This window comes from Pleurodeles waltl, chromosome 1_1 (assembly GCF_031143425.1).
Source record: "Pleurodeles waltl isolate 20211129_DDA chromosome 1_1, aPleWal1.hap1.20221129, whole genome shotgun sequence".
NCBI lineage: Eukaryota > Metazoa > Chordata > Amphibia > Caudata > Salamandridae > Pleurodeles > Pleurodeles waltl.
Window position 1 is genome coordinate 969,502,210 of NC_090436.1, and position 18,861 is coordinate 969,521,070.

Consider the following 18,861-nt stretch of genomic DNA (forward strand, 5'->3'; position numbering starts at 1 on the left):
TATGAAGAGTAAAGCTGTATTTAGAGGCATAATATGACAAGTTGTGGAGCTGCAAGGATCACTGGGTCTTGCAGGGGTAAGCAGCCCCAGGCCAGTAGCTCAGGCTAGGACACTAAAACTTGGTTAAATGCAGAAGGACTGTGCAAGGAAGGTAACCTTATCAAAGTACCCTAAAGATCAAGCTTTCATAGCAATCACCATTACTGCAAATTGAATTGGGGAAATTCCATGTTGCAGAATCAGGGCATGGAAGTACACAAGTTCCCAGGAGGAGCACCAGGTGGAATACCATAAAGGAATTTTTAAGGAAAATGGAAGCTGATATTTCTCCCTCACTGGTACATTTGACTCTTTTCAAGGTACACATCTCACTGAAGAACATGCATCAAAAGACAGTGATAGCACAATACGATGTGAATATGCAGGCTAAGCAATTTTTAGATGTAACACAGCCCTATTCTATAAAGAGCTGGTAAGGAAAATGTCTAACTGGTGCAAACACAAGGAAGGGAAGAAAAGGCCTTGACAGCAACTTACTTTCAGCGGAGAGTGATGTAGCAGGTGCTAAATGGTGCCCTGGAGCCTACCCATGACGGGAATACCCTACAGCATGCCCGAAGAGTAAGACTGAGACTGGTGGTATGAATCAGACTCATGTCCTCAAAAGCATGACCAAAACATTATATCCGTACTTATGTAAGTGTCCTCCAAATCCCCCAGATTGATTGCTCTTAGACACAACCACTGAGGTGCTCTGGTTCTTTATACATTTCTGCATGTAATACAACAAGCACGTCAACCATAAAAGTCACAAGTTCCTTCAGAGAGGCCCATACAAAGGAATTTATGTTGCTCAAGGTCTCTTTGCCAATTCCCTATCCCTTTTTGCACCTGCACACCCTTTCCTCTAGAGGCTCAAAACCTTCCTATATGTACATAAAATCACTCAATCATTCAACGGTGCACCAGTCCTGTGGCCCCCTACTACCCTCTTGTTGTCACCCTTTATTACCACTACTTGGTTAGCCCCCAACACCTCACCCTCTTCTTCGAGAAAATCAATAAATTAAAATCAATTAAGTCAATCAAATAAAAAAGCAAGATTGAAAATTTGAGAACTTGTTCTACATTTGATTGTGTATTTAGAAGAATATTTCAATATTTGAGCATTTGATTAGTATATACTTGTATTGTTTTGTAGTTCAAGTCATAGAAATTGCTGAAGCCGAGGGTTCTCAGCTTCCAATGACTTAGTGGGCGTGTCTGGATTCCAGTAATGGTTCAGTGGGGCTCCTTAGAAGTCAAATGGTTAAGAACTGCTACACTAGAGCAGTGGTTCCCAACCTGTGGTTCAGGGACCCCTGGAGGTCCACGAAGCCTCCTCAGGGGGTTCGCAAATGCTTACAAAATTAAATAATAATAACAGATAAGGTCTCCAGCTTTCAGTAATGACTCAGTGGGGGGGGTCCCCGGATTCAAATAATGATCACGTGGAAGGTCCCCAGGTTCCAGTAATGATAAAGTGGGGGTCCATAGAAGTCAAAAGGTTGGGTACCACTGCACTAGAGGCACACTATGGATTTGAAATTCCTGCCTCTCATGTTTGAGAATATCACTGCATGGCCAACTTACTGAAATTGTTCTGCATGGTGAGTTCAATTACTGTGTCACTGTATAATAATTTCTGCTATAGTGTGTGACATTGCTGAATAAAATACAGCAAAAAAATCAAAAATAGTCTCCTGTCAATCTAATCTTGTTCAAGATACACATCAAAGCCGCCATAGGTATTTTTATGTTTGTCTGTGTTGAAGGGAATGCTAAATAATTTATGTCAATTCCTTTCTCATAAACTGCACTCTTAAATCCAAGATTCCTGAAATCTTACCTTTCCATGGATCCAGTGCAAATATATTGGTCTCTGTAAGGTTTTGAGAAGATCTTTTCCCAGAATGTCCAGTACAGTGGTTCCCATAAATATGTTTTTTTCATTTGGGCGTTCATTCACACTTTCAATTTTTACATCTTTGATCTGTAAACCAATAGGAAAAAGTAAAAACATTTGATGTATATTAATCTGCATATTAATCATAATAATCTTTTGGTTGAGTAACTGCTTGTCAAAGATATGATGTCAGTTATCTCTACTATAATTCTGTAAATCTGAGGTTGATGTATTTTTTGCCTCGATCTCATACAAATTCCTGTGCCCCAGAGGGTTTGAGATTAATTATTTCGCCCAACAAAATCTAATACTATGGGAATCAGAATGTATTGGGTGCCACAATTCTTGTCTATTAGAAGTTTAACCCAGGTAAAATGGGGCATACTGTTCTGATTTTGGGGCTTTCTGCCCTAAAATTCACATGCCCTGGTTTTTACTACTGGGGTACATCAGTATGTTTGACCTGCTGATACGTACCTGGGGAAAACTGATGTGGTATGGACTTCACAATACCTAGTAGTTACCAGAAGCAGTAATCTATGTCTAACTCATAATTTAGACCCCTGCTTGAACCGGGATTTGCACAAAAGTAAGTATTATCTGGTCCACCTATAATCCGGGCTTATGCTGCTATTAACTACTCTCTAGAGGAAACACAAAGACGCTGCACTATGTGGCATATCAAGGGTACTGCTAATGGGGTAAAAGGATTAAAGAAATTATGGGGCATCTATTCAAATGTACATCTTGTTAATGAATTTGCTAGTGAGGATATCTGTTTCTTAGCTTTACTTTTCATTCTCTCTTGTTAATAAGCTTCTGGGATTTTTCAGTTTTTTCATTTGTATGATTAGTAATCACACTGAAATCCTGTGTGAGGTATATAATGTACATTTGCTTGACAATTTAAAATAAATCAATGGGTGTCAACATTTACTTCCATTGGAATAACGACTCATACAATTAAACACCATCAGTAAGATTTTGTAAGAATCAGTTTACAATAAATAGAGGAGGCTATCAATGCAAAAGGCATACAATAGAATGTCAATCATAGAAAAAACAAGCACATAGAGGAATGTGAGTGAGAGCAAAAAGGCAATATGCATTGCTTGGAATCTGATTCTGTGCTCTGCAACTTCTCCAATAATCTAACATGTACAGGCTCAACTTCATAGATATTCTTAGAGACCTCTGACTTTTATTTCTCTCAAAGAGATCTCATGCACCTTACCCACTGGAGGAGGATCCCCAAGACTTTCAGATTCCAGCACTTCCAAAAACATGCCAATCACAGAAGAATCAATGAGCACAAGGAACCTAAAACTAGACATCTGAATGAGTGGTTATGACCTATGTGCCACCACTCTACTACACTCAGTCACTAGCACATTGTTCCCTTCATCATTTTAGTCAATGACTATCATCACAACTGCCAAATACCTCAAGACATTTCATTGTATCTAACCAAGCTGATGCAAACACCAAAACATCGAACCAGCTGTCCTACAGCCTACAATGGGATCCGTTTAAATTCATATATCAAGTTTAAAATGCTATGCCTCTCATGCCAGTGATTGTCTGATGATGTTCCCCTACTACAACAATAATATTGTTCTCTGCATGCTAAATAGTGTTCAGCTTGCCCAGGTTCCTAGTTGTTTATTTTATATATTTATTTGTTTTACAGTAAAGGGGGAGAAACGAGAACACACTGCAAACATGCAGAGATCTACATTTAATATCTCAGAGATATTTTACCCATACACACTGTTGTCAGAACCTTACTCATTCAAGGAATCTTCTCAAAAAGGCCAGATCACCTTACTCCTAAAGAAACCCACTCTACGTCACCATCTACATACCCATCACTCACATACACTTAATCCAGAAGATTATCAAAAAGCAGACTATGCTCAACTGCAGTTATCAGCCCTAACCATTTCCTCCAAAGCTACCAATCCAGCTTCACATTATTCATCAGCACAGAGACAGGTATTTTACAAACCACAGATGAGCTCTCCTGACCACATAACAAGATGACTAGTGCCTTCAGATATTACAGAACTTCTTAGCTACCTTCCGCGTGATCAATTATTCCACCCCCATCCACGCTCTAAGCTTTGAATGGAATTTACTTACAACATCACCTGCCGATCCAAACAATGCCATTTTACTCACATGGGCACCTCCAAATCCCAGAAGCCCCATTTCACTTGCGGAGTCTTCAGGTTTCCATCTCGTCTACCATCAACTTCAACATCTACATTTATCACAGTGAGACTCTATTCACTGATAACATCATCAAACGTTATCAATACTGTATTGATGCACAGTACCTAGTCTCTCGGGTATATTCAGACCTCACCCTGAAGAAACACTTCACCAAGAAAACCAATACAGCCTCGTACCAGCTCTCTTTGCTAAAAAAGGTAAAACCATTACTGCTAAAATACACCTTCAAACCCTTGTACTCTTGCGTTGTGACACTATCAATGCTTGGCTCCTTCATCGCTTCTTATCAAGGGCCTGAAGAATATGACCACATGACCTCTGCCCTGATGATAATCCACTGGCATCCATGTCGGCCTAAACCATCTTCGAAACCAGCTGTGTCACCTAGAAATCCATCACAAGGGCACCTGTCCCAATCTGGATGACAAGCTCACCATCTCCTTCGGCTCTCGTCACACCAGCAGACCAAAAAAACAAAGTAACTGGCCTTCTTTAGCACTGATCTTAAACAGCATCACCCTAGCTGTCTGGACTGCTCCAACTCTGACTTTGCACCTCTTTAAAGAACACTACATCAAGATGCAGTACCAATCCACTTGTCATCTCAAAATCCTGTTATCCCTCAAACCATTCTTTGATGCATTTGTGTCTTTCTGCTACGCTTGAGCTGGGCAAACAGCCATCCATACATACAGATACCCAGGTAACTTAAAAGCAGGAGACTGTCTTCCCAGTGCACTGGCAACAAAGACTGCCTGCAGTTCAAAATAGAAGTCTTCACTGATTTTACTGCCAGCATCAAAGAAAAGACCCCTAGCAGATAGTAAGTTAAATTAGTTAAACTTTTAATGTAAAGGAGCTCCACTGCTTTTAGCAAAAATGTTCACAGCTCAAGTACTTTAATTTTTACAGTTAAAGTATCGCCCCCCCTTTTAAATTTGTTACTTGTGCTCTTTTTTAAGCGAATTATTTCACTTCCTCTTCTGCACTTCTGAACTGAAATCTGTTTACACCAATTAGAAGAGGCAACACTTTGTATAACATCCCACTGGTCTAACCACTACTATCGGCTATCCACTTCTCCACACAGGCCCAATAACAAGTACTCCTGCTTCCCCCAGTCAACCTTCACCAAGTACCGCCTCATTTCTCTAGCTGATCAATTACTGTCATTTGTTTTTTGCACTTTGACCTCTGCTTCCGGCATATGACAGGAAATGCATGGAGATTTCACAGTCACTGGGCATTCCATAGAACATGCAGACCAAGCCAGCAGCATATCAAAGTCCACTATTCTCATATATAATTGCGTGTTAGCTTTAACTTTCATTTACTCATCTTTACTGTTAAATATTTGTATGTAGGCTCAGGGATATTTTTCACAGAAATCCTACCAGAATTCTAAGAAGCTGGTCATCATCGTTACTTGGATTCCTCCACACTAAGTTGACCTCTACGTTAGAGGATATCCTGTGCCCAACGCTGTCTTCGACCACTCCTCTTGGTCTGTCAATTAGCACTTCAGCAGAGTAGGTGAATTTATACAGCTTATCATTGTTCAGTCTTGGTCCGGTTGTATGTGCTGTAGAAAAAAGTAAAATAAGGACATGGCTGTGCAAAAGCTACAGATCTATATTAATAAAACACACATTTAAATCTTCTCTTAAAGAGATTACATTTATTTTTTATAACTGACTTTACTACTGCTTTACATTTTTACACTGCTGTACCATTTTTATTATTAAGTTTCTCATTGTGATTTTCAATAAGCTAATTGTATGCAATCAATGCCTGAAATCGTTGTGTATAACCTGAACTAGAATGTTCCTGATATGGTCAAGCAATGCTCTAAATTGTACATTTGTATGTGTGCTGCTCTTGTGATCATGTCAACACAGCTATATATTGGCTTCAAAAGTCTAACGGTGAATTGTAGAAAGTGACAAGGGCAAAGAAGTGCACAAGTATTTAGCTTAAGCTGTGAGATATTATTTTTGTTCTCCATTTTGAAGATGTGCTGTATACGGGCTATGTGACTAGAATGGTCCACTCATTTGAAATACGTGTAAATAGATAGCCCATGCACAGATAAATTTCCCTCCCAGTGGCATATTTCGAGTAATTCCATATTGACTTATTTCAGAGTTCTTGTTTTCATGCAGTAGTGAAAACAACCCTTCCTCCTGCTGCTGCAGGCAGTGACATCGCCAGTGTTTCATGGAGAGTGGCCTAAGTGGGTGGGATCAGAGGGGCACAACGTGCCCATACTTTTTTAATTTATGAAAAACCGTTCCCCTACATTTTATGAAAAGACAACGGCCCCAGGATGGTAAATTTATGAACATGCACAAATGTTTGAGTGAAATTAAATAAAACAAAAGTTAAGGTTTCCAGATAAGATGGCAGCTTGATTTAGACCCTGGTGGGTGGCCCTAAAGGTCATCTCCTTCACCACCTCGGCCGGGCTGCTGACCTCAAAGTACTGTGATCTCCGTGCCTTCACAGGAGTCGATCTCACAGCAGCTACTCTGAAAGCACTGAAGGGTTGGTGCACAGCCAATGAATGTCTTTTCGGCAGTCGTGCACCCCAACTGGGTAAACGCCCAAAAACGAATGGCTTTCGTACCTTTGGAGTTTTTTTCTGTTCTTGAACAGGTTTTATCCAGCGGGTAAAGTAAAAAAATACATCATACCCTCTGCTCTAAATAGTGCAGGCTTCCTGATACCCTTCGACCATGAACCCTACAAATTGGGCCGATGAAGTAAGTCTTTGGAGCCAGTGGGGACACCAGTCAGAAAACTGATGGTCAGTCTCATTCAAAGTAGATTGAGGAGGCAGCGAATTTTCCAAACAGGGTACTCCGTCACATTTGTGTGTTCGCCAAACCCTATAACATGCCCAAAGTTCTTCATAAAGTATTGTTTTATTTTTATGCCTCATACATTGCAGCAACGTTTCAAGAGTGGGTTTCACTGGAGGTCTTCCTGGATAGTGATTCGGCTCTCAACGTTAAGGTGAGGTCACAAAGCATTTTTTAATTGACTCTACCCCAAGTCCTCAAAAGTAAATATATCAGGTTTTAGTGCAAACATTATTTACCATTGTATAATGAAAATAAGTTTACGGCGTTTTTATTGTGTGAAAAGTGCGTTTCTATATAATTAAACAGACAGAGGGCAGTTGAGGTACAAAATCAGCACAACTCAATATCAGTCCATATAAACACATCATCAGATAACAATATCACAGCATAACATCACACTGACCCAACAGTAGCACAACATAACACCAACGCAAAATTAGCACAACACAACAACATACCAACACACCATCAAAGGAGAAGAATATAATCGAAATGCAAAATACAATGACAAAACATAGCAAAACAGAACCTCAACACAAAATGGCAACACAACAATATAAAACAAGCAGCAAAACAACACAGAGACAAAACACATGCATAGGACAGTGAGCGCCACATATCCCCGTAGTTGAATTCCAGAGTATTATATACAGAAATACTGCCTTACGTAAATGTAGGCCCAGATTTAAGAGGGCCTAACGCCTCCTTGCGCAACATTAGTGTAATTGTTTTTACACAAATGTGGCCCTACAAGGCCAAAATCGCAGCGCCACATTTACAAAGTGGCACAATGGATGCATTGCACCACTTTGTAACACCTTGCGCTACTTTATGCCTGCGCCGGGCATAATGTATGCAAAGGGGGTGTTTCCCCGTTAGGGGGACCGACAAAATGCCGCAAAGAAAACGTAAAGATTTCTTTGCACTATTTTTTGCACCATTTTTAATGTCTTAATGCCTGCACAGAGCAGGCGTTAAAAGGAGGCACACCATTATTTATCATGGGCCTCAATGTGCATTGCAGGATTAGCAGCGACCTTGTTGAGCCTAATCCTGCAAAGTGCCAAACTAGCATGAAAAATTTGGACACTAGTTCCCTAACTACCGCCATGGTGCCACATATCTTTAATACAGTGCACACATGGTGGCGTTAGGGGGCACTAAGGGACGCTTAAATCTGCCTCATAATGTCTGATGTATTGTTTACAAAAATGTCATTGGCTGTAGGTTTTCTATTAATAACTCAAAAAGAGAGAAGGTTTTGTAAACAATGTTTGGGACGGTATTTAATTATTTAATTCCGATAATATTCTGATCCCATACCTTTATCCATACAGTGCTTCGCTGGTCTCAGCCCTAGCAACCTATCTCGTACCCAAAATGTTGCAATATAGTACTACATTAATGTGTGCATTATTTCAGTTATTTCAGTGTTCTACTGTGACATCCAAAGGAATACATGACTTCTGTATAAGTAGGGGACTTTTGTAGGTCTCATACTGACTTCTTTAGCAGAGGCTGATTTGATGCGCTGGAGGTTGCTTTAAAAATAGCTGTTATATGATGGCCAAGTGAACAGCTGCCGACAGCCCATGTACTCACCATTTAAAACAAGAATTCTGGTCTTGGCTGTGTATGTGTTTCTAAGAATAATAAGTAAAAATGATTTATCGGACAAATTGCATTAAAAAAAAATGAAATGACAGCAGAAATTAGCCTATTAGCTCTAGGACTGAAGAGGACTACTTTTTGGTGGATGTGTGTACACAAAAAACAAAAGTCATCACTCACTGTGAAGCTAACCAATGGCTAAGTAGGCTAGTCCACTGGCCCATGACCGCACAAGCAAAATGTGAAGGACACTGAAACAGAGCAATGAAGGACAAGGTCTAACCAAAGGGCCCTCAGTGGATATGAATATATTTTCATTTTAAGATTATGTTTTTGGAATCATGGTGCTGGCAAAACAGATACAACTGTCTCCAAGGCAGACATAAAAATATATTTCTTTTGAAGCCAAAGTGCAATGAAGCAGTCTCTGCAAGAGCCCTGTGCCTACTTTTTGCATTTGTGTTGCAGGGGACTATGTTATGCCACTGGTGGACGGGGTGGGGGAGGGAATTCTGCCGCTGGTGTATTCTGTTGTTGGTTTGTGGTGTTTTTGTGTTAAATTGTTATGTTGGGCTGTTCCTGCTGTTTTGTTGTTATTGTGGAATTTTGCAAACAGTATTTCAAAATACAAACAGATGTTCTTGAGGTATATATGTATGTTCTATGCAGGCGATTAAGGATATCCAATGCAACGCTAGCTCCTGACACCTTTGTGGTGTCCTTGAAAAATGCATAAGACATGATACACCCATGCAGACATCTGCATGAGGAACAACATAGAAAGCACATGTTATGTACTGAAGGCACAAGATTTCCGAGTCTGCATGTCTCTGACGAAGGGAACCACAATGTCCATCAAGATAGTATGCAATTCATTCTAATGACTTGCATAATTCATAATAGTGCCGTGCAACTCGGCATACTTTTCTTGAATGAAATGGATAGTAGCCACAACAATGATGTTACCACTGATGATAATCAGTCTATCGAGGCACAAGATCATTGTGAAAATGATGATGGCGAATTCATTAAACAAGATGTCCTCCCATATTTCCTTCAACACCAAAGTACATAACAATTCATACACATTCCTAAAAAAACCAAAATCACATCCAATCCTCATTTTTACTCCTTCCCTGACCAAAACATCACTTCCAGAAAAAGTAATCCTCATTTTCCCACCCATCCTACCCTAACACCACCGACAGCAGCAACAACATTTCACGATTCTCTACCCTCCTCTAACTAAAATAGCATATTTCTTCACATCAATCCATAGAATTAATTTTATTTTCTTGCTAATTGGAGGGGCACAGGTAGACTTGCCATTCATGAATCCTTAGATAGTCTCAGGATGATGTCTCGGGGGCATCTTATGGGGAATGAATGGTAGACGAAGTAGAAGACCTCCCTCTTGCCAAATGCAGGGCAATGTATGAGACTGTTCCTGCACTCAAGTAATGAAACAAAGCCTTCTTCCATTGAGGCTATGGTATTGGCAATTTGCCTGGAAATAGTAAGGTACATTTGAAACTATGGAGAGAATTCCTCGGTCCTCAATATCCTGCTTCAGCAGCTCAGGTTGGCCATTAATATGAGGCTGGGATTCATCACTCTAATTACTTTTTTGGTGATGTAAATACATAATGGTCAGCTGAATCCTACACGGAGCAACCTCGCACTCACTCAGTACAGAAGTGATATTAGTAGCCATAAACCTGCTGGGAGAAGTGGTGTAGCAGATGGATTGTTTCAGTGAAGATATTTATGTTTTCCCTCAAAACCTTGAGGACATCACCAGGATGAGACTAAGCAGGATGTCACGGCCAACATTTCATTGTGGTGGCATGTCGACCTATGAACTTGTGTACTAGTCTCCCAAGTCTTGACCTTGCATGTTAACTTTGTGACCTTGGTAGTGTGTGCAGTTTAATAGGTTTAGCTTAACAATAGCCTGACTCCCTTTTCAAATAAAGAATGATGAGGAGGTGTCTGATCCCAGTTGTTTTGGGACTTTTCCTGCATCTACTGGATAAGGAGAACCCCTGCTTGAGGAGGTGGAGAGATTATTCACCATAATCAGTCCTGTTGTTTAGTTGTCCACCTTATCTGTACTAGCACATTTTTCATCTTTCACAGGAATCAGGCGCTTCACCAAGGTTGACAGACCTTTTGACCCAGATAGAGTGTGGTGAACCATGCTCAATTTATATTAACACAACCCAAACAATGTAAGCACCATGGCCAGTGTGGCCACGGCAGGAGACTCCAATGAATGGAAAGTTTCAAAGTTTTATTTTATAACCACAAAGTGAATGTCATGAAAGCTGTGCGCAAATCAAATTATAATAATAAATCAACACCATTGGTTGCCAAAAAGGGCAAAACAAATTTAATCTAATTAGCATCAACACAATGAGGCATTCAAGAAGAACAATACATATCATTAACAACATTTTGTAACATAGAAACATCAGACTGTGTCAACATTAGTCAAGTTCTGTTAAGCAGAGAACACAATTAGGGTTGAACATAGGTTACCCCTACAGCTAACCAAATTAGGGCATGCATCTATGGAGACGGGCTAGCACATGCAGTAAAAATACAAAAGAAGATAACAATAATTTGGAAAACTATATCTATCTCTAGGGTTATAAATTACTGACTAGAAAAATTTTAAAGAGTGAGTGTCAGCATGCTAGCTTCTATTCTAGAAAAAATAAAAACATGTCAAGGAAAATGACAATCAGCAGGGGGGTATACCCCTCCTACAGTTATCATTCAAGGATTCTTCATCAGCAAAGCATCAGATCAGCACCAGAGTCCGTTAGACGCACCATCAATGAAGTGCAGAACATGAGCTTCACAGAGAACAGCAGGGTCAAGAGCCAAGAAAAAAACTGTCTAAAACTTACTGCGTCCCTATAGTAAAACACACCATTAGTTTTGATTTGTCAGTTCAGTGGCCTCACATCACGCAAAGAGGCATCATCTAACCAAAATTCAATAAAATGTCTGGTTGAAACAACCAGGTATTTTCTCAGGTTTGGTCTGGACTGGTCTCCTCTTTCATTGTGAATCCAAACAGTTGGTTAACAATTTGTTTTTGCTTGTAACAATCCAGTTTCTTCCCAGGGTGTACAATGGACTTGTATCAGTCCCATGTAAATCTGCTTTGGTTGAAACAGTTTATTTCACATTATGTCTACAGGTCTAAATGTTCTGGAGCAAGGGTCACTAAACCAAAAGTCTCTGTGCAATCGATCAAAGAACCTATTACTGTTTGCAAAGCATTTAATGAGAACAGAAGGGGGGGTGGAAGGACGACTAGTCACTTTTACATGTCTGCAAATAGGAGCGCTGCAGGCGTAGTTATGCTAACACAAGAAATATAAACACATTAATGTTTTTGTTAATAAAACACACATAATATGCAAATGTGTAAATTCAGCATTAATACTATACCATCAGAATATGTAAAACATTTCATTAAGAATTGCAAACTTGATAGGCATCACGTTAAATATGACAGAAGTGCATTTATTTTTATGCACATGCCTATTTAAATTAATAAATCACACATAAACATTATAAAATCAAATTTATTTTCATACTAGCAGTTTATCTACAGTCTACAATATACTTTGACGTTATTTAAATCTTATTAGCACATTGTTAAATCCGATAGGTGCAATGGTGACCACCACAAATGAAAACATGAGCACTTTTAAAATATGTGTCAGTGCAGCTTTTCTTCCTTAAGCTGTTAACCATGAAATCTTCTGCTGATGTCTGGGTCACTAAAAGCATTAATAAACTTTAAGCTCCAACATCTGTCTCACATGTAGAGAGAATTTATGATGCATGCTCATGCTCTGTGCAAACATACAAGTGTGTAAGTGCAATTCTCTATTTGATGATAAATCCACTTACCTACAACCGTATTATCCTGGGCAGTTTTCCCTATCCACATTTCAAGGATGACCACTGGTCCAGTTTTTTTGGCATATTTCCCTCCCTTGGTCAGAGACAAAGGACTTGGCCTAATATAGGCATACATGCCGAAGTAGTGAAAACCAGTTCTTACACCCTCTATTTGAGGTTGTTACTACTATTTTTCAGTATGTACACATCCCTTTTTCTGGCGGTCATATCAATGATTTTAATTGAAATATCCTTCCATATTGCTGATTGTGTCCTTAATAATATGCTGTCCAAACAGATGACGATATTCTGCTACCACATTGGTGGCAAAGATATTTAATCCCTCAGTCAATTTGAACTTTCAGAATTTTCCTGCCAGTGTAACTTGCACATTCCATTATCCTTAAATTAAACATCAACAGTTCCTTCTACAATGTTCATGGAACAACCTACTTCTCATTTTTAGCATACAGGCAGTATGTCTTTTTGTTCAGGAGACCTGTGTCAAAACTCTTTGGACAAATGTTTTATACAGGTTTAACGTTTTCTCACAAACAGAATGCTAGGTAGTGCTCTTTTAACATGGATGGCTACCACCCACATGACCAGACTATGCAATTCCTATAATGAAGTGAGGTACAGGACATTTTACATAAACCACTGTGGTGAAACTACCTACTGGGACTCCCTGTTGAATATGTGCAGTCGCTAATGACTTGGTCCTTCCAGTCCCCTTAACGGCATGTGGATTATGCATAAGAGTTTATCCACAGTGGGGTCTCCCCTGGATGTATGCAGCCCTAAAGCTGTAGGGAATCAGAACTGATGCCTCACCTTTTCCCAGCATGCCACTCTCCCGCACTGCTCCTAGGCTTCACTCGTCCCTCTAAATTGTCCGTGAAACTGAGGGCATATGACTGTCATGAATCATCTTGGAGGCAGGAAAGGAGCACCGCACAGTAAGACTGGACTATGCATTTTTCGTCAGGTTGGCCTGTGACCTGGCCAGGCGAACACCTAAACAAAGGAGTTGCCAAAAGTCATGGCCAAAGTTAAGGCCAAAATGCACACATTCAACTCAAAACATGGACTGCTTTCCCATCCTCTATTTCCTATGCTCTGTGTTGATGGAGCACACATGTTTGCTAACAAAATACAAAGTAAGAGTGACTGAAAATCCATTCCAAGTGGTTGTTTCCCCCCAAAGGCGTGTAGCTAACTTCGACGTGACAGCAGGATTTGGGCCATGTACCCTATGTTTGTATTTAAGCTGGCTCCTCCAACATATTTAATATTCACTCTTTACTCAAAGAGCTATGCACACCTGTGTTGGGGCAGAATTCTTAGCTGTTTTAATTTTAGTGGTAAGGATATACTCTCAGAACCGAGGAAGGGATACTGCTCCTGCTTCTAAAGCAACCACAGAGGTGGACAGCATGGCAGAGCAAGAGGTCACAACTTTGCTATCACAAGGTCACAAAACCAGAAGCCAGCAACTGCTGCCCAGCCCATCATACATCCTCTCATGCACTGCCAAGCAGCCTATGCATTTCCCACTGCAGTTGCTGGGTTGAATGCTCTGTGTGACACTGAGGATTGTGTAATTCTGACATGCCTGCAAAGTGTATTTCTATGCTTGCACTATGCATTGCTGTGGACCTACCCTTCATAATGATGGTATGAGGCCAATGCACATTCACTCTGAATTGCTGTGAACCTACCCTCCAAGAGATGCGAATGATCATGTGAGGTTCACATACTTGAAGACGGCATCACCATGCATCTTTTCTTCAAGTGGCATTGATGACTATGTGTGGCTATTGTGTCTGTATCCTGCATTGCTAAACACCTGCCCTCCTTGAGGTGCTGATGATTGTGTGAGGCTCACATGCTTGCAGGCTGCACCATTGTGCATTTTTTTCAGATGACGTTGATGGCTGAAAGATGCAAGCATGCCTGCAGCCTGTATTCAGCATAAAATTTTCAGGGTGCAACATCGCTGTTCATTTGAGGCACAATGACACTCCACCCACATTCCTTCTGCAAATTGTCTTCGTCTGAGTGGCTGCATCAGTGACTGCAGGCCACCACTGCTGCTCACAGATTACAAATGCACCTTGTGAGAACTGCTCCGGCAACAGCAGCTATGGATTAACTGACCACCGTTAGCCACGATTAATTGTTAGCCCCATCTTTATACATGCATCTTCCTTGTATCCTTCCCTGAGAAGATTGTTTGAAACAGAAAGCAGTTCCAAGCTGTCCTAGAAAAACACACAGCAGGCATTTGTGTTTCACAATAAAATGGGATTGGACCCCCTAATAGAGCACCTGAAACAAATAGTTAGAAGAACCATGTGAACTACAGAGTACTACTAGAGTGATCCCTTCATTCCAGATCCTTTCAGGCACACCAACCAGTCCTCAACATTTCACCTACAAATCACTGAATTTGGGTGTTTTAGTCCAATTAGTTCAATGGTATTACAACTAGATTGTAACAACAAGAAGGATTTTTCTATTACACAAAAGGCAAGAACTGGAAACAGTGTCAGTAATTACAGGGTTAATACCTCAAGAAGAAGTGTTAATGTCATAGAACTTACTAAAGTTACTGAGAATACTTCCTTAATATTAATAAACGTGATATCTTTTCAGAAAAAAAGTGCATCACTTGGACATTTGTATTTATTGTAACACGTGCTGCCTGAACTACACTGTCTGCCTTACAACGTTCCAACTGTTTTTCTTTGCTACCCCCGAAATGTTATAGCTTATTGAGGCGATAGATGACAATTCAGTGAGTTCGCAGTAGTATCTGGTTCCTGTATTTCCAAGGATAAAGACAATTCATGCTACAGGAATTGACTACATGCCCTTAAGTAATATAGGTCATGGATAACAGACCTCACAGCGACTGGGTGAGCTGCTGCACAGCTGAGACGTGGCAAGAGGTGATTGTGCCATTTTTGCTTCATGTCCTGTGCATTTCCACTTTAAATTCCAAATATGCAGTCAAAAACGTCCATGTTGCTATGCCCAGACACAAAATGACCTCCACTGGTGCCGAAGGTAATACAACTACTTTCACATGCTCTGATGGGGTGATGGGAATGTCCTGATAAAGTGATGCCCTGATGGGGTCCAAATTGGAAAAACTGTATGCCCATCACGCACAAGCTGCCCATGACCCTACAAAACTATAAGACCCTGAATACATGTTTAGGTGTTGTGTATCGCACCTGATAAATAATGATACCATGGGGTACATTATTTATTGGGTGCAATAAAGAACTCCTTTTACAAGTTGGTGGGGAAAACAACTGCAGATCTTGGTGTTTAGTGCAGTAAAATCTCCCAGAAACTGCAAGGACACAACATTTTATTTATTTATACTCAAAGTTATACAAAAAAAGGCTATTACTATATTTCTTTTACTTGATAAATTCATCTTATGACACTAAAACATCAATATCCTGTCCAATTCACAATATAACCCCATCAAACCTCCTCAACCTCATACCCTCGACCCGCATACACAAAAATGCTTTAAAACCTCACTGTGCTCTCTCTCGCATTCATTTTACATTCAATCTACATTCATATGTTATACTACACCCAACTCAAACCACAACCGTTAACGCGATTGGAGGATTCTCATCATTAAAACAGCTAGACAAGCTTTGGTGATCCTCAAGAAGAAGAGAGAGGAATTGGAAGAGAAACTAGAAAGCTAATGTGATGGATGAAGCGAAGAAGACGATAGAAGGGATCAATGGTGATTTAGATTTTTTTAGTGATTATTGTGTAAAGAATTCTCCACCAAATGATATAAAAGTCTTTTCCCAGGAACAGGTCTACCCTTACCTTTTGGAAAATTACTACACCATGCCTAAGGAAATCAAGGCTGGGGCAATAGGGAAGTGACAATGTTTTCAGATACATCAGAATTAGAAGGAGAGGAGAGTTCCAACTAGTTTGATCAATATGGTGAGAGACATGTACAGTGTGGAGATCAAAAACCTTTTAACCCTTTTTTAGAACTCAAAAAGGGGAATTTCAGGTGACGATTTCAGAGCTAAACAAGGGACAGATATCAGAATATGGATATGTCTCACCATTTCTTACAAACATGGAGACAGCAGTACTGGAGAAATTAGAAAATATCACCATATTCAATCTCTCCACCAAAGAGATGGACAGGACTAAGGAGAGCCTACTTTCTAAGGAACTAACATTTGTACCTAGTAAATGAAAGGACAGATTTGGACTTGTTCAGGATCTGCATGCTTTTTTCTGCAGGATAAGATTTCAAATATTCTCTTTGGGAAAGGATAGTAATGCGGCAAACAATAGATCGGGCCTGGAAATGCCACCTACATTTATACCCAGCCTTGATAAATTAGGCCCAGAAGTGGAAATCTTTGAAAAATCTATTTTTCTAAAATAAAGAAAGCTATCAGGTGCATTCCCACACCTATACAAAATCGTCCTTAAGAAGAATATTTAACCTTAAAAAGACCTCAACAAAATAAGCAGGTCACAGTAAAATCCTGTGACAAAGGCAGGGGAATTGCCCTTTTGGATACAGAGCAATCTAAGCAAGGAATTATGGCTATGTTGGCTCTCCAGAACATTATCAGAAAATTAAAGGAGATCCCCAAAAGAGAGCGATTGGCAAAAATAAAAAAATAGTTGAAGAGGCCTTGGAATCAGGTATTATCTCTAGAAAGTAGTTTGAGTATTTGAATCAGTTTAAAACCAATGTACCGGTAATGTAGGGAGTACCTAAGACACATAAGTATGTAAAGAATACCCTGCTTCATCCAATTGTGTCTGTTGGAGCAGCTGCAAAGCAGTTGGTCAGTGCATTTACTTGATATGCTAAGGACACTGGTCGTAGGATTTTTAAACCTGAAGGTTGCGTTTCATCAAGATAGAGAAATACGGCCTCAATGGATATTGAAGCCATATATGCAAATGTACTGCAAAATGGGCCTTTGAAGTAGTCTGTGATACATTGGAATGACGTTGCCCAGATGGACCAATTGCATTCATTCAACAATGTCTAAAAATAGTATTGAGAGAGAAATGTTTTGAATTTGATCCTGAACTGTATAAGGAAGTGAAAGGGGTCAGGTTGGTAGTGACTTGCTCCTCAGTGTAGCCAACATTTATATGGGCCTATTTGAAGAAAAATATAAATACAATGAAATTCCACAGTGTTTTGAAAACATAACACATTGGCCATGGTTCATTAAGGACATCTTCATTTGGCAACTTGAAGATGAACACATTTTTGAGTTTGTCATCTGCATTAACTTGTGCAATGCTAATCTGAAATTCTCCACCATTATTAGATGGAACAAGGTGGAGTTTCTTGGTCTTTGGATACAGCACCACCAATAAAGACTTGACACTTCTTTGTATACAAAGCAAACTGCCCGTAATATCCTGCTTCACTTTCAGAGTTTTCATCCCCGATGCCAAAAGCAAGGAATACCATTCAGTCAGTTTCTTCACTTTAGAAGTAATAGGTCTAATATGCAGGACTGTTAAAAATGCAGAGACATGAAATGGAATGCTAAGAAGAGAATTCCCTAAACAATAGGTCCAGGAGTAATTCAAAAGGGCTAAATATTAGAACAGGGATGCCATCTTTCAAGAAAAGATCAAATAAATTAATGACTTCTTAGTGTACATCATGTGGCATTCCAAACTGGATCAGACAATTAGGCAAATTATAAATTCTCTATGGCATATACCCAATAGCAACAATGATGAGCCAAAACTACTGAAACCTATATTTACCTTTCAAAGGAATTATAATTTAAGAAACATGCTGGTTAAATTGAGAATTGAAAGTGAAGGTAAGTATTGCCAAAAATCTATTACTAGCTTTAATCTGGTGAGTGGCAACGTTAATGTGGACATTGGCATGTCTGTGAAGGGACAGTAGTATCCACAAGGAATACGTATAAAGGAATACAGGTCTCTATAAAGGAAGTTATAAATTCCCATACATCTAAAGTGATTTATTTGATTCTTTGCGCATGTGGTTCAGGATATGTGGGTGAGACAGGGCACGAATTTCACATTAGATTTCGTGAACATGATTCAGCCATCTAAAATAACAAAACTTCAGCTCCCTTTGTACAACAATTGACAGAATTTGGACATTCGGAAAACAGCTTGAAAATGATTATTTTGGAGAGAATGAATCCAGTTAGGGATTTTGCTGGCTATCACATGAAAATGGAAGTGTGTTGGATGTTCACGCTG

The 18,861-nt window shown here is 39.8% G+C and overlaps 1 protein-coding gene across 1 annotated transcript in view; it reads right to left on the reverse strand.

Annotated features, from left to right (window-relative positions):
• The window catches only part of MTTP (microsomal triglyceride transfer protein), a 249,013-nt gene that overhangs the window by 197,153 nt on the left and 32,999 nt on the right, over positions 1-18,861 (reverse strand). Inside the window, exons 2-3 of the mRNA XM_069230236.1 lie at positions 5,575-5,762; positions 1,889-2,032 (exon numbers count right to left, since the gene is read on the reverse strand). Of these exons, the coding sequence (XP_069086337.1) occupies positions 1,889-2,032; positions 5,575-5,762 (332 nt within the window). The remainder of the gene's footprint in view (positions 1-1,888; positions 2,033-5,574; positions 5,763-18,861) is intronic.